We start from the raw sequence: 27,127 nt of genomic DNA, 5'->3' as shown, positions 1-27,127 counted from the left end.
CTCTGGAGCTGTGAGGCTGCGGTGCTAACCACTGCGCCACTGTGCTGCCCTATTCTATTTCTATTGATTATAACCTCAGTATTATTTGTGAAATTTGTAGTTGGGCCATGGTGCTGCTCTTTCTGTTATTTCCCTTTTGTCCTGTCGATAAAGCAATATGTGCAATGGCTCCCAACTTTTGTCTCTGTCAGAGGTTGTGTTCCAGCCTCAGTCCTAGAATAAATAGCTGTGACTTATACTGTTCTGCAGTACCCATGGAGTGTTACAATATTGGTGCGGCAGTCTTTTGACCAGACTGAACCCAACCTCCAGGGCCCCTGTTACTGGAACGGTAACTAGACTGAACCCAACCTCCAGGGTCCCCATTACTGGAACAGTAACTGGACTGAACCCAACCCAACCTTTAGGGACTCCGCTATTGGAACGGTGACTGGACTAGTTTTGTTTGTGCATCCTACAGCAATAATGAGTGACATAAAAGGATCAAATACTCCATCCTGAGGGAACTGCTGCAATTGGGAATTTTACATCAGTAGATATTGCTAAAGCTGCAATTTTGAAGCTAATTGTTTTGAGTTAATCCATAGTAATCTGATTTGATAATGAATTAGACATAATTGGAAAGGTTAACAGATTTTAGACCTGATCTGATCGATGCTGGTCATTGCTACCTGAGCAGCAGCATTTAGTCAATGATGGGAGCAAGGATCAATTAACAGTGAAGTGAGATTATAAGAGTGAAATATAAACTAGATGTGGTGGAATCAGATAGCAGATCTCACTGTTGATGACAGGATAATGTTCAGCACTTGGTGAAGATTGCCACATTTCTGCTCATTTCTATCCTACGCTCGCTTATTTTCACAGCTTTTTGCTATAAGAATGAAGAGGAACAGGTCTGACTTTTTCCGTTGTAAGTGCAGGATTCCTATTTCCATCAGAGATTCCTGTGGTCAGCGGTGTTGATGAATTGATCAGGTAGCCTAATGATCATTTAATCTTCAGTTTTATTGCTCAGGGCATTGGTAGTGTATTTATTGGTAAAGGTCTAGTACTATTTGTGGGAGGTCTTGTTTTGGTGCTAAGGGAATGTGTCCAAAAAAGGATTGCAGCAATGTTCAAAAAGGGTGCCTCATCAGGCACTGACCATTTACTATTACTCTAGGACAAAGGCCCAGTCTAATTTTGAAAAAAAGGCCTCATAACATAACAAAGTTTTCCAATTGCCAGCGTACCATGCTAGCAACTACAAACTGCCACCAGAGAGAGAGATTTGGAATTTCTTGGGACACATTCCTGAAGTATTGACTCCATTAAAAAAAATTCTGTACGGGTATTGCTTAAAATTGAAGTTGATATTTGCCGTAGAGCTCGGGTATGAATTGGGATTTTGTCAAGTTACCATCTTTTAGTTTATATACACGAAACAGTGTTGTCTCTTTCTGTTTATGGCCATTCCAAAACAATTCTGAGTGAGGTATGCCTCCCTCACTCAGTCTCGTGGCTAGAGATTCTTGGTGAGGATGCACAACATTAGATTGTAGTGGATATTGATGGAAGTTCCTCTCGCACAGAATGTTCTGGAACCAGTATAAGCTAAAACTTCTGAACAGCTGGAGAAATTTATTGAAATATATACCAGGTCTAAAATTTTAAAACCCACGACAGCCACTTACTTATTGCCATTGAGGAGCTTTCCGTTCTGAGTTTTAAATGTGCAGATTATCCTATAATCAGTCAACAATAACATTGGAACAACCTAGAAATGCCACAATAAGGCTGGAAATGACTGCCACATTAGCAGAGGAATGTCTGAAGAGCTTATATGGCATTCCTTGCTTCATACTATTAACAACAGTAGTTGTACCCTTTAGATATTTAACAATTACTTAAATATCTAAATAAGAACGTGTGAGATCCTGGAACCATGCTGGAAATATTTAATAATTGAGAATGCTAAATCTTCAATGTTCTAACAGTTTTGAGATTTAAGACATTTTTATTTATGCTAAGCTTTTTTTTGCTTTAACATCCAAAAAACTTGAACTCAATGCCTGAAAGTGACTGAATTCCAAAACTATGACGGATGTAAACAGAATAAATACTGTGTGTGTATAATCCTGCAGGACAGGACCAGGCTGCTCACTATATTGGCTGCAATTGGCAGGTTTAGTTGGTGTCAGGTTGTTCATCAGAACAGGAGAGGAAAATGTCACTGCATCTTACCAGTGCTGCAGGAGTACTGGTGACAGTTCAAACTTCATGTCTGAGATCAACCTGCCCCTTCAGAGTCATGGTGTTGGTGGGGGCAGATTAGAAAGGCTGTATGAAATATTGTATAGAAAGTAAAACACTGGCATTCTGAAACAACACAGTAGGTTAACATCTGTAGAGTGAACAGAGGTTACCATTCCAGGTTAACCCTTCAAAACTTAAAAATAAAGAAGCTCATTAATAGAAAAAAATACAAAGGAGACTACAGATGCTGCTGCAGTCAGAGAAAACTAAAGGGTTAACTAGTTTACATCCTGCTTAAAAGTGGGAGTAAGTTCTAAGATAGAAAAGATCATTTCGGGGAGATGGGGAATTTCCAACTGAAGTATTCTTCAATTCCGATGAGCAATCTCCCCCTTCTGAAGGTCACTACCCGTTGATTTCCTTTGTGACTGGAGTACTTGCTGTTTTTCCCATCGTTTTTCTTTTGATGTGCTGGTTTATCTTAGTTTTTAGTATTGAAGGGCTGTTCCTGAAGTATTTAACCTAACTTTTTTGCTAAATAGCCTGTGCAGTTTTTTTTAATATTGTAAAATGAATTAACTTGAAAGATTTTATTAAACTATCTTTATCCTTCTTAAAAAAAAAAAGAATTTTCTACTACCTTTAGGTACTTTTTCCCAAAAGTCTAGTGAGTGGTTGATGAGAGTTTATATGGATCAATTTGCAAGCTGTGCTGAACTGCTGTCAATCACCAAAAGTGGTCTTTTCCTGAGTACAACCCCCTGCTGTTTATTCTCTCCAGGATTTGTCTGTTACTGGAGGGAATTTGAAACCAAGTGGCCTGAAAGAAAGATGTTACACATCTATTCTCAAATGCACCCAAGATTCATCAATGGGCTGTTCAGAGCCTACTCCCTACTCACCATAAAATAAATAAAACAATAGAATAAAATCAACAGAAGCACCAGGATGTCCCTTGGTTGTGTTGTAGGAAGACTGACTCTCAGCCCCCTGTCCAGGACAGTAATTCCCTGCACTATTACCAACTGAGATAGCCCACCCTATAATCTATGACTTGCACTGCACAGGAGTAAATCTCATGTTCTCCACACAATATAAGTAGCAGATTCTCAGTAAAGAAACAGGATTATATTGGGAAACCATTTCCAGTAGAAACAGTTCTCTATTAAACAAAAGCTGCCTGTTATTTAAAAATCTTGGAATGTAAGTTTGTTTTGTGTAGTTATTTGCTTCCTGGATGCTGGTGGTCAAGTGTGGCACTCAGTGCTAATGGGATACAGGCTTGTACCTGTGATTTGCATACTGAGCTGCTGATCTCAGCATGTTATTCACACATTTCCAGCAGTAGCGAACTGTTCCCTGTGCAGACTGAGATAAACGTAGTGTTGACTTGCTGGGGTTGCATTTTAGCTTCTGCCATCAGCTGGCTGCGGAACAGTATTGAGAGACCCTAGCCAAACCCCTTGTCTTGATATTGGCAACATCAAATAAAAAGGGAGGGTTTTACTGTAAAACAAAATTAAATGGTGTTTTCAATATAAATACCAATTGCACTCCACTTCTAGCAATGTAGTGTGTCCAGACAACTTGACAAATCTCATCCACCCAAACCACAAGTGCCACTGTTAATTAATAAAAGCAAAATACTGCAGATGCTGGAAATACTCAGCAGGTCTGGCAGCATCTGTGGAGAGAGAAGCAGAGATAACATTTCAGGTCTCAGGTTTAACTCTGCTTCTCTCTCCACAGATGCTGCCAGACCTGCTGAGTATTTCCAGCACTTGTTTCTATGCCACTGTTCGTTGTTGGCTTGATCTTCAGACCACATCTCTGCTCCTACCCTGTGCTCTGCACTCCACAGGGTACATCTCAAACTTGCTGCCCATTATAGAAGTGTCTGATTTCCAGTGGAAACTGGTGTCTATAACAGGTGACCAATCTACATGGCCAGCTTTACACCCTAGCAGTGAGTTCAAAATTCCCCATCCCCTCTGCCTGCTGTATCTTCCACTCTTAACCTCTGAGCAGTGAAAACTGATGTGGGATCTGATTTTTGGTTACATTATGTAAGCTGCATAAATCGGCTTCAGAGAATTGACTAAGCTAATTATACTGTAGTTTTAACAGGAACTAAATGTCACATGCGCACATTATTCTGTTGTAGGATTGTTCTTGAAGCCATAAATTGTTCAATAAATGTAGTGGAAGAGTAAACTTGTTGATAATGAATCTAGGAGATTGTTTAAGTGTGAACTTAGTCTCCTTGAATTCCTTGCACTGCTTATTCACCATGACATGTTCACAGCCTTGGTTTCTTGGTGCTCTTCCTATTCAGGGAGAATGAATGAATGAATGAAAATTTCTGCAACAAACTCAAGTTAAATATGTAGTTAAAAGATTTAAAAATATGGTCAGCCCTTTTCATTACAGTGAAGAGAGTTTACTGTGTTCTGTTACACTAGCTGTTAACTGATTTAATAGTTGCCACTGTTAGCTGGTTTACTCGTTAAATGACAAATGTAACACTTACTGATTTCTACAAGAAATGAAGAAAAGTCAAATGTGATATTGGATTAAAACAAATCTTATGGACCATTCTTTCCTGTGTCTCTGGAGGATGTATTTGCTCAACTGTGGATTGAACTGAATTCCTTTTTGTAGGTACCATCATCTCAACCCATCTTGCTGTCAGTTGTGACCTTGCCCGCTCAGCAGGTCTGGCAGAATCGGTGGAGAAAGAGTTAACTGTTTCTGCCCGATACTTCCTCTGTTGCTCAGCAAGATGGGGATACAATCACTTGCCTTTGCTTAACAATGGGGTGGTGGGCGAAGGCGTTACTGTATTTTAAACGTCCCTCTGGGCAGTGTAAAAGGGGGGGGTTACTGTATTTTAAATGTCCCTCTGGGCAGTGTAAGGGGGGGGGGGGTTTACTGTATTATAAATGTCTCTCTGGGCAGTGTAGGGGGGGGTTTACTGTATTTTAAATGTCCCTCTGGGCAGTGTAAGGGGGGGGGGGTTTACTGTGTTATAAATGTCCCTCTGGGCAGTGTAAGGGGGGGGTTTAATGTATTTTAAATGCCCCTCTGAGCAGTGTAAAGGGGGGGGGTTACTGTATTTTAAATGTCCCTCTGGGCAGTGTAAGGGGGGGGGTGGTTTACTGTATTATAAATGTCTCTCTGGGCAGTGTAGTGGGGGGGGGTTTACTGTATTTTAAATGTCCCTCTGGGCAGTGTAAGGGGGGGGGTTTACTGTATTTTAAATGTCCCTCTGGGCAGTGTAAGGGGGGGGGGTTACTGTGTTATAAATTTCCCTCTGGGCAGTGTAAGGGGGGGGTTTACTGTATTTTAAATGTCCCTCTGGGCAGTGTAAGGGGTGGGGGGGTTTACTGTATTTTAAATGTCCCTCTGGGCCGTGTAAGGGGGGGGGGGTTTACTGTATTTTAAATGTCCCTCTGGGCAGTGTAATGGGGGGGGGGGTGGTTTACTGTATTTTAAATGTCCCTCTGGGCAGTGTAAGGTGGGGGGGGGGGTTTACTGTATTTTAAATGTCCCTCTGGGCCGTGTAAGGGGTGGGGGGTGGGGGTTTACTGTATTTTAAATGTCCCTCTGGGCAGTGTAAGGGGGGGGGTTTTACTGTATTTTAAATGTCCCTCTGGGCAGTGTAATGGGGGGGGGGGGTTTACTGTATTTTAAATGTCCCTCTGGGCAGTGTAATGGGGGGGGTTTACTGTATTTTAAATGTCCCTCTGGGCAGTGTAAGGGGGGGGGGGAGGTTTACTGTATTTTAAATGTCCCTCTGGGCAGTGTAAGGGGGGGGGGTTTACTGTGTTATAAATGTCCCTCTGGGCAGTGTAAGGGGGGGGGGTTTACTGTGTTATAAATGTCCCTCTGGGCAGTGTAAGGGGGGGGGGGGCTTTACTGTATTTTAAATGTCCCTCTGGGCAGTGTGGGGGGGGGGGGGTGGGGGTTTACTGTGTTTTAAATGTCCCTCTGGGCAGTGTAAGGTGGGGGGGGGGGGTTTACTGTATTTTAAATGTCCCTCTGGGCAGTGTAAGGTGGGGGGGGGGTTTACTGTATTTTAAATGTCCCTCTGGGCAGTGTAAGGTGGGGGGGGGGGTTTACTGTATTTTAAATGTCCCTCTGGGCAGTGTAAGGTGGGGGGGGGGGTTTACTGTATTTTAAATGTCCCTCTGGGCAGTGTAAGGTGGGGGGGGGGGGTTTACTGTATTTTAAATGTCCCTCTGGGCAGTGTAAGGTGGGGGGGGGGTTTACTGTATTTTAAATGTCCCTCTGGGCAGTGTAAGGTGGGGGGGGGGGTTTACTGTATTTTAAATGTCCCTCTGGGCAGTGTAAGGTGGGGGGGGGGGTTTACTGTATTTTAAATGTCCCTCTGGGCAGTGTAAGGTGGCGGGGGGGGTATACTGTGTTATAAATGTCCCTCTGGGAAGTGTAAGGGGGGGGGGGTTTACTGTATTTTAAATGTCCCTCTGGGCAGTGTAATGTGGGGGGGGTTTACTGTATTTTAAATGTCCCTCTGGGCAGTGTAAGGGGGGGGGGTTTACTGTGTTACAAATGTCCCGCTGGGCAGTGTAAGGGGGGGGGGGGTTTACTGTGTTATAAATGTCCCTCTGGGCAGTGTAAGGGGGGGGGGGGGGGTTTACTGTTATAAATGTCCCTCTGGGCAGTGTAAGGGGGGGGGGGGTTTACTGTATTTTAAATGTCCCTCTGGGCAGTGTAAGGTGGGGGGGGGTTTACTGTGTTATAAATGTCCCTCTGGGCAGTGTAAGGGGGGGGGGTTTACTGTGTTATAAATGTCCCTCTGGGCAGTGTAAGGGGGGGGGGGTTTACTGTGTTATAAATGTCCCTCTGGGCAGTGTAAGGGGGGGGGGGTTTACTGTGTTATAAATGTCCCTCTGGGCAGTGTAAGGGGGGGGGGGTTTACTGTGTTATAAATGTCCCTCTGGGCAGTGTAAAGGGGGGGGGGGTTTACTGTATTTTAAATGTCCCTCTGGGCAGTGTAAAGGTGGGGGGGGGTTTACTGTGTTATAAATGTCCCTCTGGGCAGTGTAAGGGGGGGGGGTTTACTGTGTTATAAATGTCCCTCTGGGCAGTGTAAGGGGGGGGGGGGTTTACTGTGTTATAAATGTCCCTCTGGGCAGTGTAAGGGGGGGGGGGGTTTACTGTATTTTAAATGTCCCTCTGGGCAGTGTAAGGGGGGGGGGGTTTACTGTGTTATAAATGTCCCTCTGGGCAGTGTAAAGGTGGGGGGGGGTTTACTGTGTTATAAATGTCCCTCTGGGCAGTGTAAGGGGGGGGGGGGGTTTACTGTGTTATAAATGTCCCTCTGGGCAGTGTAAGGGGGGGGGGGGGGGGTTTACTGTATTTTAAATGTCCCTCTGGGCAGTGTAAAGGGGGGGGGGGGTTTACTGTATTTTAAATGTCCCTCTGGGCAGTGTAAAGGGGGGGGGGGTTTACTGTATTTTAAATGTCCCTCTGGGCAGTGTAAAGGTGGGGGGGGTTTACTGTGTTATAAATGTCCCTCTGGGCAGTGTAAGGTGGGGGGGGGGTTTACTGTGTTATAAATGTCCCTCTGGGCAGTGTAAGGTGGGGGGGTGGGGTTTACTGTATTTTAAATGTCCCTCTGGGCAGTGTAAGGTGGGGGGGGTTTACTGTGTTATAAATGTCCCTCTGGGCAGTGTAAGGTGGGGGGGGGGGGGTTTACTGTATTTTAAATGTCCCTCTGGGCAGTGTAAGGTGGGGGGGGTTTACTGTGTTATAAATGTCCCTCTGGCCAGTGTAAAGGGGGGGGGGGGTTTACTGTATTTTAAATGTCCCTCTGGGCAGTGTAAGGTGGGGGGGGGGGGTTTACTGTATTTTAAATGTCCCTCTGGGCAGTGTAAAGGGGGGGGGGGAGGGGGGGTTTACTGTATTTTAAATGTCCCTCTGGGCAGTGTAAAGGGGGGGGGGGGGTTTACTGTATTTTAAATGTCCCTCTGGGCAGTGTAAGGTGGGGGTGGGGTTTACTATTTTAAATGTCCCTCTGGGCAGTGTAAAGGGGGGGGGGGGGGGGAAAGGGGGGGTTTACTGTATTTTAAATGTCCCTCTCGGCAGTGTAAAGGGGGGGGGAGGGGGGGTTTACTGTATTTTAAATGTCCCTCTGGGCAGTGTAAAGGGGAGGGGGGGTTTACTGTATTTTAAATGTCCCTCTGGGCAGTGTAAAGGGGGGGGGGGGGTTTACTGTATTTTAAATGTCCCTCTGGGCAGTGTAAAGGGGAGGGGGGGTTTACTGTATTTTAAATGTCCCTCTGGGCAGTGTAAAGGGGGGGGGGAGGGGGGGTTTACTGTATTTTAAATGTCCCTCTGGGCAGTGTAAAGGGGGGGGGGGGAGGGGGGGTTTACTGTATTTTAAATGTCCCTCTGGGCAGTGTAAAGGGGGGGGGAGGGGGGGTTTACTGTATTTTAAATGTCCCTCTGGGCAGTGTAAAGGGGGGGGGGAGGGGGGGTTTACTGTATTTTAAATGTCCCTCTGGGCAGTGTAAAGGGGGGGGGAGGGGGGGTTTACTGTATTTTAAATGTCCCTCTGGGCAGTGTAAAGGGGGGGGGAGGGGGGGTTTACTGTATTTTAAATGTCCCTCTGGGCAGTGTAAAGGGGGGGGGAGGGGGGGTTTACTGTATTTTAAATGTCCCTCTGGGCAGTGTAAAGGGGGGGGGAGGGGGGGTTTACTGTATTTTAAATGTCCCTCTGGGCAGTGTAAAGGGGGGGGGGAGGGGGGGTTTACTGTATTTTAAATGTCCCTCTGGGCAGTGTAAAGGGGGGGGGGAGGGGGGGTTTACTGTATTTTAAATGTCCCTCTGGGCAGTGTAAGGTGGGGGGGGGTTTACTGTATTTTAAATGTCCCTCTGGGCAGTGTAAAGGGGGGGGGAGGGGGGGTTTACTGTATTTTAAATGTCCCTCTGGGCAGTGTAAAGGGGGGGGGGAGGGGGGGTTTACTGTATTTTAAATGTCCCTCTGGGCAGTGTAAAGGGGGGGGGGGGTTTACTGTATTTTAAATGTCCCTCTGGGCAGTGTAAAGGGGGGGGGAGGGGGGGTTTACTGTATTTTAAATGTCCCTCTGGGCAGTGTAAAGGGGGGGGGAGGGGGGGTTTACTGTATTTTAAATGTCCCTCTGGGCAGTGTAAAGGGGGGGGGGAGAGGGGGGGTTTACTGTATTTTAAATGTCCCTCTGGGCAGTGTAAAGGGGGGGGGAGGGGGGGTTTACTGTATTTTAAATGTCCCTCTGGGCAGTGTAAAGGGGGGGGGGGGAGGGGGGGTTTACTGTATTTTAAATGTCCCTCTGGGCAGTGTAAAGGGGGGGGGGGGGGTTTACTGTATTTTAAATGTCCCTCTGGGCAGTGTAAAGGGGGGGGGAGAGGGGGGGTTTTACTGTATTTTAAATGTCCCTCTGGGCAGTGTAAGGGGGGGGGGTTTACTGTGTTATAAATGTCCCTCTGGGCAGTGTAAGGGGGGGGGGGTTTACTGTGTTATAAATGTCCCTCTGGGCAGTGTAAGGGGGGGGGGGGTTTACTGTGTTATAAATGTCCCTCTGGGCAGTGTAAGGGGGGGGGGGTTTACTGTGTTATAAATGTCCCTCTGGGCAGTGTAAAGGGGGGGGGGGTTTACTGTATTTTAAATGTCCCTCTGGGCAGTGTAAAGGTGGGGGGGGGTTTACTGTGTTATAAATGTCCCTCTGGGCAGTGTAAGGGGGGGGGGTTTACTGTGTTATAAATGTCCCTCTGGGCAGTGTAAGGGGGGGGGGGTTTACTGTGTTATAAATGTCCCTCTGGGCAGTGTAAGGGGGGGGGGTTTACTGTATTTTAAATGTCCCTCTGGGCAGTGTAAGGGGGGGGGGGTTTACTGTGTTATAAATGTCCCTCTGGGCAGTGTAAAGGTGGGGGGGGGTTTACTGTGTTATAAATGTCCCTCTGGGCAGTGTAAGGGGGGGGGGGGTTTACTGTGTTATAAATGTCCCTCTGGGCAGTGTAAGGGGGGGGGGGGGGTTTACTGTATTTTAAATGTCCCTCTGGGCAGTGTAAAGGGGGGGGGGGGTTTACTGTATTTTAAATGTCCCTCTGGGCAGTGTAAAGGTGGGGGGGGTTTACTGTGTTATAAATGTCCCTCTGGGCAGTGTAAGGTGGGGGGGGGGGTTTACTGTGTTATAAATGTCCCTCTGGGCAGTGTAAGGTGGGGGGGGGGGGGGTTTACTGTATTTTAAATGTCCCTCTGGGCAGTGTAAGGTGGGGGGGTTTACTGTGTTATAAATGTCCCTCTGGCCAGTGTAAAGGGGGGGGGGGGTTTACTGTATTTTAAATGTCCCTCTGGGCAGTGTAAGGTGGGGGGGGGGGGTTTACTGTATTTTAAATGTCCCTCTGGGCAGTGTAAAGGGGGGGGGGGAGGGGGGGTTTACTGTATTTTAAATGTCCCTCTGGGCAGTGTAAAGGGGGGGGGGGGGTTTACTGTATTTTAAATGTCCCTCTGGGCAGTGTAAGGTGGGGGTGGGGTTTACTATTTTAAATGTCCCTCTGGGCAGTGTAAAGGGGGGGGGGGGGGAAAGGGGGGGTTTACTGTATTTTAAATGTCCCTCTCGGCAGTGTAAAGGGGGGGGGAGGGGGGGTTTACTGTATTTTAAATGTCCCTCTGGGCAGTGTAAAGGGGAGGGGGGGTTTACTGTATTTTAAATGTCCCTCTGGGCAGTGTAAAGGGGGGGGGGGGTTTACTGTATTTTAAATGTCCCTCTGGGCAGTGTAAAGGGGAGGGGGGGTTTACTGTATTTTAAATGTCCCTCTGGGCAGTGTAAAGGGGGGGGGGAGGGGGGGTTTACTGTATTTTAAATGTCCCTCTGGGCAGTGTAAAGGGGGGGGGGGAGGGGGGGTTTACTGTATTTTAAATGTCCCTCTGGGCAGTGTAAAGGGGGGGGGAGGGGGGGTTTACTGTATTTTAAATGTCCCTCTGGGCAGTGTAAAGGGGGGGGGGAGGGGGGGTTTACTGTATTTTAAATGTCCCTCTGGGCAGTGTAAAGGGGGGGGGGAGGGGGGGTTTACTGTATTTTAAATGTCCCTCTGGGCAGTGTAAAGGGGGGGGGAGGGGGGGTTTACTGTATTTTAAATGTCCCTCTGGGCAGTGTAAAGGGGGGGGGAGGGGGGGTTTACTGTATTTTAAATGTCCCTCTGGGCAGTGTAAAGGGGGGGGGAGGGGGGGTTTACTGTATTTTAAATGTCCCTCTGGGCAGTGTAAAGGGGGGGGGGAGGGGGGGTTTACTGTATTTTAAATGTCCCTCTGGGCAGTGTGAAGGGGGGGGGGAGGGGGGGTTTACTGTATTTTAAATGTCCCTCTGGGCAGTGTAAGGTGGGGGGGGTTTACTGTATTTTAAATGTCCCTCTGGGCAGTGTAAAGGGGGGGGGAGGGGGGGTTTACTGTATTTTAAATGTCCCTCTGGGCAGTGTAAAGGGGGGGGGGAGGGGGGGTTTACTGTATTTTAAATGTCCCTCTGGGCAGTGTAAAGGGGGGGGGGGGTTTTACTGTATTTTAAATGTCCCTCTGGGCAGTGTAAAGGGGGGGGGAGGGGGGGTTTACTGTATTTTAAATGTCCCTCTGGGCAGTGTAAAGGGGGGGGGGAGGGGGGGTTTACTGTATTTTAAATGTCCCTCTGGGCAGTGTAAAGGGGGGGGGGGAGGGGGGGTTTACTGTATTTTAAATGTCCCTCTGGGCAGTGTAAAGGGGGGGGGGAGGGGGGGTTTACTGTATTTTAAATGTCCCTCTGGGCAGTGTAAAGGGGGGGGGAGGGGGGGTTTACTGTATTTTAAATGTCCCTCTGGGCAGTGTAAAGGGGGGGGGGGTTTACTGTATTTTAAATGTCCCTCTGGGCAGTGTAAAGGGGGGGGAGAGGGGGGGTTTTACTGTATTTGAAATGTCCCTCTGGGCAGTTTAAAGGGGGGGGGGGGGGAGAGGGGGGGTTTTACTGTATTTTAAATGTCCCTCTGGGCAGTTTAAAGGGGGGGGGGAGGGGGGGTTTACTGTATTTTAAATGTCCCTCTGGGCAGTGTAAAGGGGGGGGGGAGGGGGGGTTTACTGTATTTTAAATGTCCCTCTGGGCAGTGTAAAGGGGGGGGGGAGGGGGGGTTTACTGTATTTTAAATGTCCCTCTGGGCAGTGTAAAGGGGGGGGGGGGTTTACTGTATTTTAAATGTCCCTCTGGGCAGTGTAAAGGGGGGGGGAGAGGGGGGGTTTTACTGTATTTTAAATGTCCCTCTGGGCAGTTTAAAGGGGGGGGGGGAGAGGGGGGGTTTTACTGTATTTTAAATGTCCCTCTGGGCAGTTTAAAGGGGGGGGGGAGGGGGGGTTTACTGTATTTTAAATGTCCCTCTGGGCAGTGTAAAGGGGGGGGGGGGGTTTACTGTATTTTAAATGTCCCTCTGGGCAGTGTAAAGGGGGGGGGAGAGGGGGGGTTTTACTGTATTTTAAATGTCCCTCTGGGCAGTTTAAAGGGGGGGGGGGAGAGGGGGGGTTTTACTGTATTTTAAATGTCCCTCTGGGCAGTGTAAAGGGGGGGGGGGGGGTTTACTGTATTTTAAATGTCCCTCTGGGCAGTGTAAAGGGGGGGGGGGGGTTTACTGTATTTTAAATGTCCCTCTGCTCCCTTGAATTTATCGGTCAATCCCATCGCCCTCACCTGATCCTGTAATGGGATTACGGGTCGGATGTAGATTAGGCCGAGGGCTGGAGCGGGTGCAAATCCCGGAGCCGCGACGAGGAAACGGAGCCCCAGTCCGGGCCGAGCACCCCCGGAGGATGAGCCGCTGCTTAATCTGAATGTGGGCGGTAGCTGGGGGCGCGGTACCCGGCTAGCCGGCACGGGAAACTGGCGGCCTGCCGGGGCCCGGTCGAAGGCCTGCGGCTGTGCGATGACTCGAGTTGTTCTTCGACCGGGGCCCCAGGGGGTCTGGCAGGTGTACCGGAGCGGCCGGCTTTGGTCCAGCCACGGCCTGTGTCTCCGCAGCGAGCTCCGTTACTGGGGCCTGAGGTTCGGCCGGGCCCAGTGGCTGGGCGGCAGCCGGCCGTGGCTCTGGAGAGGCCGCACTCCTCAGCCGGGGCCAGGGTGCTGACGGTGGCCAGCTGCCTGTGTGTGCTGCTGTCCCTCAGCAGCCTGAGCTGAACCCCGGGCCGGGGTCTCCCATTCTCTGGGCCCTGGAGGCCGTGTGTAGCTCCGCCTTCACCGCCCACTTGCTGCTGCGACTGGGCTCAGCCTCCGAGCCGCTTCCTGCTCGGCCCGATAAACGTGGCGGAGCTGCTGGCCCTTTTACACCGAGCTGGCGGTGCGGCGCTGGATGCCGAGTCCGAGTACTGGGCCGGCCACCCCGGCCTCAGGCTGGCCCGATACTCAACCGGCCTGTGGGCCTTCCACTTCACCCTGCGCTGAAGCAAGTCTGCTGCCTCCTGCTCTTCATCGCCCTACTCCACCAGGCCGAACAGCACATCGCCGGGACATGGTGCTGAGTGGGCGGGGCCTGTTTGCGTCACACCCCCCCTCCCGGGGGCGGGGCCTGTTTGCGTCACCCCCCCCCCCTCCCGGGGGCGGGGCCTGTTTGCGTCACCCCCCCCCCCCTCCCGGGGGCGGGGCCTGTTTGCGTCACCCCCCCTCCCGGGGGCGGGCCTGTTTGCGTCAACCCCCCCTCCCGGGGGCGGGCCTGTTTGCGTCACCCCCCCTCCCGGGGGCGGGCCTGTTTGCGTCAACCCCCCCTCCCGGGGGCGGGCCTGTTTGCGTCACCCCCCCTCCCGGGGGCGGGCCTGTTTGCGTCAACCCCCCCTCCCGGGGGCGGGGCCTGTTTGCGTCACCCCCTCCCGGGTTCCTGGAGCTAATGTTGATCTTCAGCGGAAAGGTTAATCAGGCATTAAGTTAACCCAAGAGGGTGGGACAAGGAATTGGATTATCCTGAGGGGGCTGTGTTGGATGGTTTGGTAACCCAAGGGGAAAGGACTGGGAGTTAATATGTCCCAAGGGGTGGGGCCAGGTGTTAATATAAACCCAGGGGATGTCAGGGAGTTAATTTATTCTGAAGGGTGGGATGTTTTGGGGTCTGTACTGCTTTTCCATTGATTCTGTTAGTGACATTTGGGTAAAGCTGGTCTTGGAACGTGGAAATATTAACTCTGTTTCTCTCTCCATAAATGCAGCCAGACCTGCTTGGTATTTCCAGCATCCACAGTATTTTGTTCTTACAAATGACGTCTTGTTTTCTTGAAATTAAAGTCTACTCAAACAGTTTATTTGACATTCTTATATTTATAAGAGTTGACCATTAGCTATGGTGGCAGCAACAGGCCAATGTGTGCTGTGAGGATACAGACAGTGTGAGGATGAAGATCTGATGGAAATGGGATAATCACAGTATACCTAAAAGGTGGAGTGGGTGGGGGGACTTCTAGCAGAGTCATGGTATCACAGCAGGGCAGTGTATGAAATGAGAAAGGTCCACAAAGGTATGATAGTGAACAGAAGCACAGGAGAACTAATAAAGAATGCCCATTTAGATGAATCATTGGTGAAGAGGTTGGCGATGTTCCTGATCATTTTTCTTCCCCTTCTCTACAGGTCAGTATTTCCACTGTGGGTTATGGAGACACAATTCCTGAAACCTTCTTGGGTTGAGTGTTTGCATTTGGCCGCATTTCCTTCAGGATCATACTGAACGGTATGCCTATCTCCGTGCTGTTTAACAAGTTCTCAGATTATTACACCAAACTGAAGGCTCTAGAACGGACTTCAATCCTCAAAGAAAGGGGAGACATGGCCCTGAAAAACCGAGCTCTGCGGAAACTGGACCAATGCTGTCAGAACCAGAGTCTCACAGGAGACTGAGAAGCGGAGATCACTCAAGCACTAGCTCTGTACAGATAGAGATAGTCAATCCTTATGCTGTCTGTGTTCTGTTCAGTAACATCAACATTAAGCATTTCAGATGTTCTTTTAGATTTATATAAAACATTAGAATGTCTGATTGAAACAATGATCTATTAATGAGCCTAGTCTCCCCTCCCCTCCCGAAGATCAGACATTGTTCCTTCAGCAATACCCCCTCAGTGACCATCCTTGAAGAGGCATTACAACAAACTGGATCCTGTGCTGAACCAAACTAGACAAACACAAGAGGTTGGACGCACATGTTTCCCAATTGAACTCACTGGAAGGTAATCAGGAGCAGATCTAGCTCTGCCTGCTGCAAGGGGGTGGGGGTGGTGGGGAGAGGTGAAGCTAATGGTACCTTTACCATTCTAGGCGAGACTAGGAGCCAAACTTGGGACCTTCTTGCTCAGTATCACCTTGGGGTCGCTGATTTATGGAAGGGTTGTTTGGTCACTTGCTATCCATTCACAGTTCAATCTGTAGGGGTGTGCTGACATTGTACCTTAATCCAGTTATAAAATTACTTAGAGGTTGTGACCTGCCTTCCTGCTAACAAGTCACATGGTTGGGTTGGTTGAAATTGTTTCATCAATTCCATGTTTAGATGGTGCAGAGTGTGGAAACAACTCATTCCAGAATCTGGGAACTACGTGTGGAACAACATGTCCTACTGAAGTCCTTCACTTCCTCACCATCACTCCCTGAGATTTAGCACCAGCAACCAGAATAAGGAAAACAACTGAGCAGGGCATGTTCCAACCTGAAAAAATCCATTCTCAACCTGTCTGATTCGCAATTAATGTAAGAAATGTACCTCTGTATATAGGGTTGTTTCACATTGTCCAATGTTAAACCAACCCCAAAAATAAAATAAAAGCAAAATACTGCGGACTCTGGAAATCCGCAACAAAAACAAGAAATGCTGGAACCACTCAGCAGGTCTGGCAGCATCTGTGAAAAGAGAAGCAGAGTTAACGTTTCGGGTCAGTGACCGCAGGGCTCAGTACTAGGTCCCCTGCTTTTTTTGTGGTATATGTTAATGATTTGGATGTAAATGTAGGGGGCATGATCAAGAAGTTTGCAGACGACACAAAAATTGGCCGTGTGGTTGATAGCGAGGAGGATAGCTGTAGACAGCATGAAGAGATCAAAGGACTGATCAGATGGGCGGAAAAGTGGCAAATGGAATTCAACTCAGAGAAGTGTGAGGTGATGCATTTGGGGAGGTCAAACAAGGCAAAGGAATACATGATTAATGGGAAAATACTGAGAAGTGTAAAGGAGGTGAGGGACCTTGGAATGAATGTCCACAGATCCCTGAAGGTAACAGGGCAGGTTGATAAGATGTTTAAAAAGGCATATGGAATGCCAAGAATGTAGAATATAAGAGTAGGGAGGTTATGATGGAACTATATAAAACATTGGCTAGGCACAACTTGAGTACTGTGTGCAGTTCTGGTCACCTCATTAGAGAAAGGATGTAACTGCACTAGAGAGGGTACAGAGGAGATTTACGAAGATGTTGCCAGGACTGGAAAAATGCAGTTATGAGGAAAGATTGGATAGGCTGGGGTTGTTCTCCTTGGAACAGAGGAAGCTGAGGTGAGATTTGATTGAAATAAACCCTAGTGCTTGGTTTGCTTTTGTTATGACCTTATTGACTTGTGTCCCTACTTTTAGTGATTTGTGTATTTGTACTCCCAGATACCTTTGCTCTACTACCCCATTTAGAATCTTACTTCCCAAGTAATGAATGACCTCTATTTTTCCGACCAAAAAGTTACCCATATCTACTCTTCCTGTTACTTCTTCAAAGAATTCAGTATGTTTGATCAAGCAAGATTTTTTCTTTTAGAATCTGTGCTGTCAACTTTTTTGTTTTTTCTTTTGCATCTTTGAATAAAGATTCCATTATCTTTCCTACAACCGACAAAGAACAGTACAGCACAGGAACAGGCCATTCGGCCCTCCAAGCCTGAGCCGATCTTGATGCCTGTCTAAACCAAAACCTTCTGCACTTCCGGGGACCTATCCCTCTATTCCCATCCTATTCATGTATTTGTCAAGATGCCTCTTAAACATCGCTATCGTACCTGCTTCCACCACCTCCCCCGGCACCAAGTTCCAGGCACTCACCACCCTCTGTGTAAAGAACTTGCCTCGCACACCCCCTCTAAACTTTGCCCTTCGCACCTTAAACCTATGTCCCCTAGTAACTGACTCTTCCACCCTGGGAAAAAGCTTCTGACTATCCACTCTGTCCATGCCGCTCATAACTTTGTAAACCTCTATCATGTCGCCCCTCCACCTCTGTCATTCCAGTGAGAACAGTCAGAGTTTATCCAACCTCTCCTCATAGCTAATACCCTCCAGACCAGGCAACACCCTGGTAAACCTCTTCTGTACCCTCTCCAAAGCCTCCACATCCTTCTGGTAGTGTGGTCTGTTGTTAACCTCTAATAGTGTTATCAATCCCTTCCTATCTTTTGCTTTAATCCATGTGGATTCTGTTTCTAGATTTCTGTTAGTTATATTCCTTTTCAACTGCCATTGTTATCTATAATTAGTACAGCCATCCCACTCCTTCCTTCCCTTTCCTTTCTATTTGTCATAACCTGCAGTATTTAGTTACACTAATTGGCCACAATAGAGCTGCATCTTTAAATTTGACTTCCTCTACCTAGTCTATCTTAGTTCATTCGGTTGCTCAAGCCTTTGTTTCTCTCTCCTCTCAGTCTGAAAATCTTGCAGTAAATCAGTTTCCTTTTATACATGAATATTACAGCTATCCAAGGAAGTATGGCATATATGCAATCCCCGTTCAAGTTTGGACGTTGTCATTAAATGTAACTTTTAGGTATTTGATATGTTACTGGCATCAATGTACCAAAAGTCTTGAGACATGCAGCTATAAATTACACATCCAAATTCCCACTCTGGAGCTAGAAGCCCATTGCAAGCTTTGACTGTCGTTAGTTGCAAAGGACAGGCAAGTCTGGAGATGAGGCGGAGGATTTAGTAGTTTAGGGAGGAGTGGCACAAATACTAAAAGAAGACTTTGCCTTAGTTTTCAGCGAGGTGGTGGGTAGAACCACCTGGAGGGTGTGGAATAATTAGTGGGGATTAATGTTCAATAATAGATGGGAATAAAGAGGTGACTTGAACTTAAGGTATCACTGGGATTAAGATCCAAAGGTTCTGTGTGAAGCTGAAGTATAGTGAAGGTTTGACTAACATTTTGTAGAAAGGGAGATTGTGACAGGGGGTAGAGGGAGGTGAACAAGACTCCCCCTTTTGAAAAAAGGTTCAGGGTTAATGCAGGAAAATCTACGTTAAGTTAGTCTTACCTCAATTCTTGAAGCACCAGAGTCTGGAATGCAGGATGAAGTAACTAAACGTGGGGAAATACAAGTTCATCCGGGTCTATTAGCAGAGTTTTAAACGCTTAACTTAACTCATAAAATCCTAAGAAGAAACAACAGAACATAGATTAAAAAATGCTGCATGTATGGACTTTTAAAAAGCATTTGATAACATAAAGGCAGCAGCATATCGAGTTAAGGGAAATTTCACTACAGAAAAACATGGAGGGTAGAAAATGAAGCGTGGAGTGAAAGGACATTTCTGAGACCGGAAAGGTGTCCCACAGGGATTAATGTTCGATAGGGGTCTGTGTTCCACAGGGATGTATGTTCCGCTGGGATCTGGCTTTCACAAGGATGTGTTTTTCACAGGCATTTGTGTTTTACAGGGGCCTGTGTTTTTTTTTTATTCATGGGATGTGGGCGTTGCTGACAAGGGTAGCATTTATTGTCCGTCCCTAACTGCCCTTCACAGTGATCTGTATTCCACAGGGGCCTGTGTTCTACATGTACTGGTAATGCTGGAGCATATGATAGGTCCAGGCAGGTAGGCAGAGGCCCTCAGAATAGTCTATGTTCTGCATAGATGCTCAGGATGTTGCTCTAGAGATTGGAGGGGGAAATCTTTTCCAGCTTCCAAGTCACTTTGTGTGGAATACAGACATCAGTTTTTCTGAAAATCAGTGGCAGAATGCATTCACATTGAGCAGGGCAGACTTATAAAAAATGCACTGGAGATGGTACATCTTAGCACCTTGCTGCCATAGGACAAGGTCTTGCATTTTTAGATTTTACTCAAGATCTGGGATGGGTTTTGTTGTATGGTTTGATATTGTTCTGAAGTTAGATGCAGTTTATGGAGGGCTGACGGAGATACAAAAGGCATTCAGGTCAGGAAGACATAGCAGACCAGTCAGCACAGATATCAGGCTGTTAATTGTCGTGTTACTTTTAAGACAATGGGTGTGCGTTAATGGCTTGTCTTTTCAACCTGTGACGATAAAAGGGCTCCCATCCATTTTACCAGAAGGGGGCTTAACTGAACATGCAAAATGGGTCCACAAGCTTCTGCATTAAGGAATAAACATTGTATTCAAGGTTGTAACTTTGATTGATAGCTTGTCTGACCAACCTTTAACACCCAGAGGTGTGTGAGGGGCGAGAAGATTTTTTTTCTCTCTCTCTCTCCCTATGGAAGAGCAGTTTGGGATTGCAAGACACACGAAGAGATCACATTCTATAAACTGGCAGGGAGATCACAAGACTCCAGGATTAGGTAAAAATGCATACACTGTTATATTTCAGCATTTCTGACTTTTTGGCAACAAAACAAAATTGTGTAACTTATATTGAAACAATATTAAGTTAAATTCAGTCCACAAGAGGCTAACTCAGAACATAGAAACAGGAGGAGGTCACTTAGTCCCTCGGCCTGTTTGCCATTCAATAAAATCATGGCTGAGCTGTGACCTGACTCCATATATACCCACAAAGCTCTGGAAAGACATGCAGTGGCTTTTATCAAGGTTCTTCACAAGCAGCTCACTAACACAGGGCTCTTGTGCTGTACAGGCTGTTCCCAGGGACGCAACTGAAACAATCAACTGCTGCTGGAGGACCATCAACCCTGTGAAGGACACGCTTTGGTCTGCCCGAAACTTGCTGGTCTGCCAGTGCAAAGAGCTGTCAACGACAGTGTCGCAGGCTGGAACATTCCAAGGTCCAGGGCTACATACTGGGGGATGAAGCAAAGCTTGGGGCAGTCGTCGCCAAGGGCCACAGTCTAAGATTCCCCCCGCCATAGCATACAGTGGGGCTGGAAACTGTGGAAAATCCCTCGGGCTCTATGCACCAGAGAATGTTTGACATAAATGTATATTGCAAATATAACCTGTGCTACACCTATGTGCTTTGTTGAATGATAATTTTCCTTAATCCACTGACTGCTGATCTAAATTTATATCTTTTTAAAAGACATTCTAAAAAGAACAGCTAAAAGGATGACTTTGCTGGCAGCTTAAGATGGCTACCTTGATGCAGAAAGATGCCAACAGCACCGGTTCAATCCCCGTACTGACTGTGGTAGTTCATGGAGACCTACCTCCTCATCTTGCCCCATGCTTGAGGAGTGGTGATCCTCAAGCTATACATCACCAACTGGCTCTCTCTAATGAGGAGAGATGCCTTTGGTCCTATGGCTAGAGCAAGATGGCTACCTAATTTACAACACTGTATCCTACACTGCAATGCTTGTGAGGAGGGGGACAAAATGTCTGCTCATGCCCCAGCAAGAACCAAAATTTTAAAGGAACTACTTGTTCGTTTTAGCAAGAGAGAAATATTGCTAACTGCTATGTTTGAATGACTGAGTGACTGTCATGGGACAAGGCCCTCCCCATCTGTGGTTTTAAGCTCGTGTCTTTCTGCAGACTCTGATATGTGCAGATCCTAATTTGGGGTCCCTCTCTGTCTCTATTCCAGCTTGAAAGCTTTCAAATCCTGTTTGTTGACTGACCACCTTTGCATACTCCGGCTACAACCAGAAACCCCTTTGGAGGAAATCATCTGCATCACTATCTCCAAGAGACCCACTGAACCAGCCATCTAACTCTTCAAACTAAAAGCCTCAGACCACCGAATTCAGCTAGAAGCCAGCCAAATCAAACTCCACAGACTGTATATCTTTTTTTCTATGGACTCTAACAACCAATTTACCTTTCGCCACTCTAATTTATTTGTGTATTTGTGAGTAAACCTCCACAGTGTGTGTGTGTGTGTGTGTGTGTGTGTGTGTGTGAGTGAAAGTTGGCGCGTTATTTATTATTTTTATTAGTTCAGTTTAGGTACAATAAAGTTAACCTCTTTGTTAAACTCAAGAAAACCTGTCCTATTGGTTCTTGCTATAATCCTAACAAGTAAATAATCAAACACCTACTGAATTGGTCAGTACATCCACTTGTAGTCAAACAAGGAGGGCAAAGAGGGAAGCCCTTCGACCCCTCCTCACTTGACCATAACACCTGTAATTCTAAGTGCAGTGGAGCACCTCAGAGCAAAACTTGTTGAACTGTTGTACTTTATCTAATGTCAAACTTTAACTTCTTCAGACAAGGTAAAAGAGACAAATAGAAATCTTGGAGAGAAGGGCAGAACTTCTTCAAAACAAAAAAGTCATTGACTTGAAACTTTGACTGTTTCTCTCCCCACAGATGCTGAGTATTTCAAGCATTTTCTGTTTTTATTTCAAATTTGACTGTTATGTAATGTACTTTTAAATAAAGTATTTTTTTTGAAAAGAAAACTCCATATACCCATCATTGCCCCATACTCATTAATACCTTTAGTTAACAGAAACCTATCACTCAGATTCTGGGAAGTGTGGATTAGATTGAGATGAAGTGTCTGGTCGAAATGGTACTGTCCACATCCCACCTCAACATTACACAATGTTCTATTAGACTCGCAGTAAACATTAATACTCCGACACCTAGGAGGGCAGCAACTGATTTGATTAGCAGCTGGGGAAGAGTTTGAGCACAAGCCCTTGGCTTCCGAGCCAGCTGAGAAACAAGAGGACGAAGAGGCAACACTAATAAAAACAGAAAAAGATGGAAGTTCTCAGCAGCTAAGACAGCATCTGTGGAAAGAGAAATGTTGTTACGACCAGGTGAGAACGGTGTCTCGGGGTCCCTTTCAGCCTTCACCCTGTCTTACTGTAACAGGATTTAATTTTTAAACAGTGTTTTGAGTTCTCCCTTGGTTAATCCTTGTTCACTGCTTTCCAATTATAAGGCAAAGAAATGAGCACAAACAGGCTTTCTTAGGTTTAAAAAAAAAGTGAAATTTATTTAAAAACTCTAATTCGCTTAATGCCAGAGGATACACGCCGCGCCCCAAGCTAGCATGCATATGCTATACACACAGCCAAATAGAGACAGAAAAGTAGAAAAAAATAAAGTAGAGGTTTGAGGCAATCTCTGAAGAGGGGTTCTTGTGCTTCCAGCTCGCTGTAGTCCTTGCTTGTAGGTAGATCTTGCTTTTTATTGGGGGCCAGTATTTTTCTTCAACCTTGTTCACCGTAGGAGACTTTTCTCTTAGGGTTCATGTGTCTTCAATGGGTCTTGGAGTTCCGTGAGAATGAGATGAGAGCAGACAGGAGAGGCTGCGGAGAGCCAGCCACAAGAGATCTTTTCAGTCCAGGAGCAAACAGCTTTCTGAGTTCAAATTCCCTGGTCAATTTAAAATTCAGTTCAAAGCTCTGCAACAGCCAGTTAAACATGTGACTAAACTGGTCTGACTATGTTGTCTGTATATTTGGCAATCTTACCAGTTAACCTGGAATGTGAGCTCCTCCACCCTCAATGTCTGGTAATCAAAAGGCCATTGTGGATTAAACAGGAGCATGGAGTTGCCTCTTTGACTTTTCCAAGTACTGACTGTTAATATGCAAAAATATCTCTCCAGCCGAGGATCCATTGTGGTTTTTTTTTAACCAGTTCTTTCTTCACTCCAGTAATAGTTTAAAATTAATGTTCATGTGGCGAAATTAATATTCCTCATTCTTGGCAGGTGGGGGCTTGCATGACAGTTTCAGGTTTGTGACCTTTCATCAGAACTGAGAAAAGTTAGAAATATAATCAGTTTTAAGTGAAAGGCGGGGCCAAGAACATAAGGGAAGGTCTGTGATAGGGTGAAATGCAGGAGAGATTAAATGACAAAAGGTTTTATGGTACAAAGCCAAAGGAAGTGGTAATGGGACAAGTAAAGAAACAAAATGTGTCTGGATGTGGTGTGAATGGCAGGATAGCAACCTCCTGAACACAAAGTAAAGCGATTAAGAAAAATAAATTGAACCAGAAAAAAAAGAAAATGAGAAAAGAAAAAAAAATGGGTGCAGAGCTTATGATCTAAAATTATTGAACTCGGTGATGGGCCCGGAAGACTACAAGGTCCAGTCGAAAGATGAGGTGCTGTTCCTCGAACTTGTGTTGAGCTTAATTGGAACATTGTGCCAGGCCAAGGACAGAAAGGTCAGAGTGGGAGCAAGATAGAGAATTGAAATGACAAGCGACAGGAAGCACGAGATCACACTTGCAGACTCAACAGATCTATTCCATAAGGCAATCACATAGTCTATGTTTGGTCTCTCCACTGACCACATTGTGAGCAGCAAATACAGTATACTAAATTGATAGTAGTACAAGTAAATCACTATTTCATCTGGAAGGAGTGTTTGGGGCTTTGGATGGTGAGAAGGGAAGAGGTTAAAGGGCAGGCGTTGTATCTCCTGCAATTGCATGGAAAGTTGCAGTACAAAAGAGGGAAGGTGTTGGGGGTAACTAAGGAGCGGACCAGGGTGTTGTGGAGGGAACTGTTCCTTTGGAATGCTGACTGGGGAAGGGGAAGATGTGTTTGGTGGTGGCATCACACTGGAGGTGGTGGAAATGGCAGAGGATTATTTGTTGAATATGCAAGCTGGTAGGATGGAAGGTGAGGATAAGGGGAACCTGATCATGGTTATGGGAAGGAGGGGAAGGGATGAGAGCAAAAGTGCACAAAATAGATTAAACATGGTCAAGGGCCCTATCAACCACCCGGGGGGAGGGCAGAATCCTCTTTGGTTGAGGAAAAAGGAAGACAAATCGGAAGCGCTGGTACGGAAGGTTGCATCATCCAAACACGTGACGGGGACGGAAAAACTGGGAGAATGGAATAGAGTCCTTACAGGAAGTGTAATCCAGGTAGCTGTGGGCGTCCTTAGGCTTACAGTGAATATTGGTTGATAGACTATCCCCAGAAATAGAGACAGAGAAGGCAAGGGAGGAAATGGATGAATTGGAGACGGACCACATGAGGTTGAATGATGGAAATTGGAAACAATGTCAATGACATTTTCCAGTTCAGGGTGAGAGCAGGAAGTGGCACCGATACTGTCATCAATGTACTGGAAGAGGAGGTGAGGGCGGGGTGGGGGGGGGGGGGGGGGGTTGCTTGAGTAGGACCGGAAAAAGGAATGTTCCACATATCCCACAAAAAGACAGGCATAGCTAAGACCCATGCGGGTACCCACAGCAACACCTGTTATTTGGAGGAATGTGTGAAGTTGAAGGAAACAGTTGTTCAATAGGAGAACAAGTTCAGCCAGGCGGAGGGTGGTGGTAGTGGATGGGGACTGGTTGGGCCTCTGTTCAAAGAAGTAGAGCACCCTCAGACCATCCTGGTGGGCAATGGAGGTGTAGAGGCATAGTGAAGAGGAGATGGTGAGCGCCAGGAAACTTAAGTGATAGAGGGCATCGGAAGAGTCACGAATGTAGGTGGGAAGAGACTGGACAAGGGGAGTAAAAATAGAGTCAAGATAGGAAGAAATCAGTTCAGTGGGGAAGGAACAGGGGGAAACAATGAGGCTACCAGGGTAGTCCTGTTGGTGGATTTTGGGAAGGAGGTCGAAGCGGACTGTACAGGATTGGGGAACTATGAGGTTGAAGGAGATGGAGGGAAGATCTCCAGAGGAGATGAAGTCAGTGACAGTCCTGGATTCAATGGCGTGATGTTTGGTAGTGGGGTCATGGTTCGCAGGGAGGCAGGAGAAAGTGTTGGAGAGTTAGCATTTAGCCTCTGCGAGGTAGGGGTTGGGACACTAGACAACAACGACACCACCCTCGTCAGCAGGTTTGATGACTATGTTAGTGTTGGACCTAGGAGAACGGAGTGCTGCAAGTTGAGAGAGATGCGTTAGAGCTAATGAGGGGAGCAGATAAGTTGAGACGGTCGATGTCACACCAGCAGTTCTCAATGACAAGATTGAGGAATGGGTCCAGGTGGAAGAAAATAAGAGACGGGTAAAAGGATCCGCTGTGCAGGGGGATGACTCCTGGCCAAAGGAGCGGGCACAGAGGCGTAGGCGAGCTGGAAATTCATCGAGGTGGGTGTAAGGGGATGAAGCTGAGTTCTTTGCTAAGGACAAATTGTTCAGAGTCAGAGAGGGGAAGGTCAGATGCTATTGTGAATGCACAGTAAAGGATGAGAGTCGAAGAAGGGATGGGTCAGAGGAAAGGGAAGGAGATGGCATGTTGGTATCCAAGCAACACTATAAGTAAGGAATCCAGACTTGATGATAGAAAGCTTCTTCCTGAAATTCAGAACTGACTAGTTTCAGAGTCTTCAGAAGAATGCATTTAGCCCACTCTCAGGATACTGTGGTGAGCTTTGTTATTTTCTATGTTATTAGGAGTGATTTAAAAATAAACTGAAGATGAGATTTATTAAAATTGTAGTCTAAGTCCACTTGTTTATAAAATAAAATGGTTTGTTGATTCATAATCAGCTGACTCTCTAATGCATTTCTCAGACTGTCTTTTATAAAATTAGAGATTATAGTATCGAGCTCACATAACAAGGAGCTTCTGAGCTACAGCCCTGAGTCAGGGTATTGTCAGACTCAATATTGGACAGTGCAGGCAAACTCTTGGTTACAAGGGATGTTGAATCCACTTACAGGAATGACTGGGGATGTCAAGTATCCAGGAGACATGGCTTGGATGTGCGAGCATAACTAGAAACTGTGCAGGTGATACTCAATGGGGGAAGGGTCTACAGGTGATGCTGGGGAGGGGGTGGGGAGGGTGTACAGGTGATGCTTAGGGGGAGAAGAAGGGCCTACAGGTGATGCTCAGGGGGTGCAGTGAAGGCTCTACAGGTGATGCTCGGGGGTGCAGTGAAGGGTCTACAGGTGATGCTCGGGGGGAGGGAGGGTGCACAGGTGGTATTCGGGGTCACAATGTGGGTGCAAGTCCAATGCTATCTCACCTCTGACAGGAATCCCGATGAGCAGGAAAATCCAGGTTGATGAGGCATTTAGCTGGTTGTTGCAACAGACCAAGAGGGGCTGCAGCACCACCTCTGGACCAAGAAAGACCAACAGGTATCACCAGTACCAAACCAGCATTGCCCATTGAGGTCAGTGTATTCAGGGCACCTGAATACTCCAGTCAGGAGCACAGTCTGAAGAACCTGCTGCTTGATCAACTTACTCCTTGCATTTATGCAGTGCATTGTGCAATGGAAAGAAAATCTGTCCAATAAACCAGGACAAATGTTTCCAGTGGCAACATGGTCAGTAACTAGAGGGGATAAATTTAAGGTAATTGGCAAATGAGTGTGAGGAGGGGGTGGAGGAGAGGAAATGAGGAGATGCTTTTTTCTCATAGCAAGCTTTGATGAACTGGAATGTACTGCTTGAAGGGCGGTGAAAGCAGATTCATAGAATGATACAGCACAGGAGGCCATTTTTCACAGCATGCCTCTGCCAGCTCTTGGAAAGTGCTATCCAATTAGTCTCAATCCCCTGTCCTATCCCAATAACCTTGAAATATTTTCCACTTCAAGTATTTACCATTTCCGCTTTTGAAAGTTCCTACTGAATTTGCTTCCACCACCCTTTCAGGCAGTGCATTCCAGATCACAACAATTCACCCCGGTAATAAAAAAAGAATTTTTTTCACGTCGCCTCTGGTATTTTGAAAATTTCCTATAAATCCCTGCCCCCGGTTACTGACCCTTTTGCCACTGAAAACAATTTCTCCTTATTTG

General features: G+C 46.7%; 1 protein-coding gene across 3 annotated transcripts in view; it reads left to right on the top strand.

The window, feature by feature from the left end:
- The window catches only part of LOC137351814 (very low-density lipoprotein receptor-like), an 83,007-nt gene extending 61,367 nt beyond the window's left edge, over nucleotides 1-21,640 (top strand). The window contains exons 13-14 of one of the 3 annotated variants that reach the window (XM_068016675.1): nucleotides 14,865-14,964; nucleotides 21,020-21,640. In XM_068016675.1, the coding sequence (XP_067872776.1) occupies nucleotides 14,865-14,961 (97 nt within the window). In that variant the 3' untranslated portion in view covers nucleotides 14,962-14,964; nucleotides 21,020-21,640. Of the gene's footprint in view, nucleotides 1-867; nucleotides 4,828-14,864; nucleotides 16,016-21,019 lie in introns of those variants that run through there. The other 2 variants (XM_068016674.1, XM_068016676.1) reach the window with 2 other exon arrangements.
- The last annotated feature ends 5,487 nt before the right edge of the window (nucleotides 21,641-27,127 follow it).

This window comes from Heterodontus francisci, chromosome 36 (assembly GCF_036365525.1).
Source record: "Heterodontus francisci isolate sHetFra1 chromosome 36, sHetFra1.hap1, whole genome shotgun sequence".
NCBI lineage: Eukaryota > Metazoa > Chordata > Chondrichthyes > Heterodontiformes > Heterodontidae > Heterodontus > Heterodontus francisci.
Note: the sequence above shows the minus strand (reverse complement) of the source record. Positions and strands in the feature narration are given on the sequence as shown.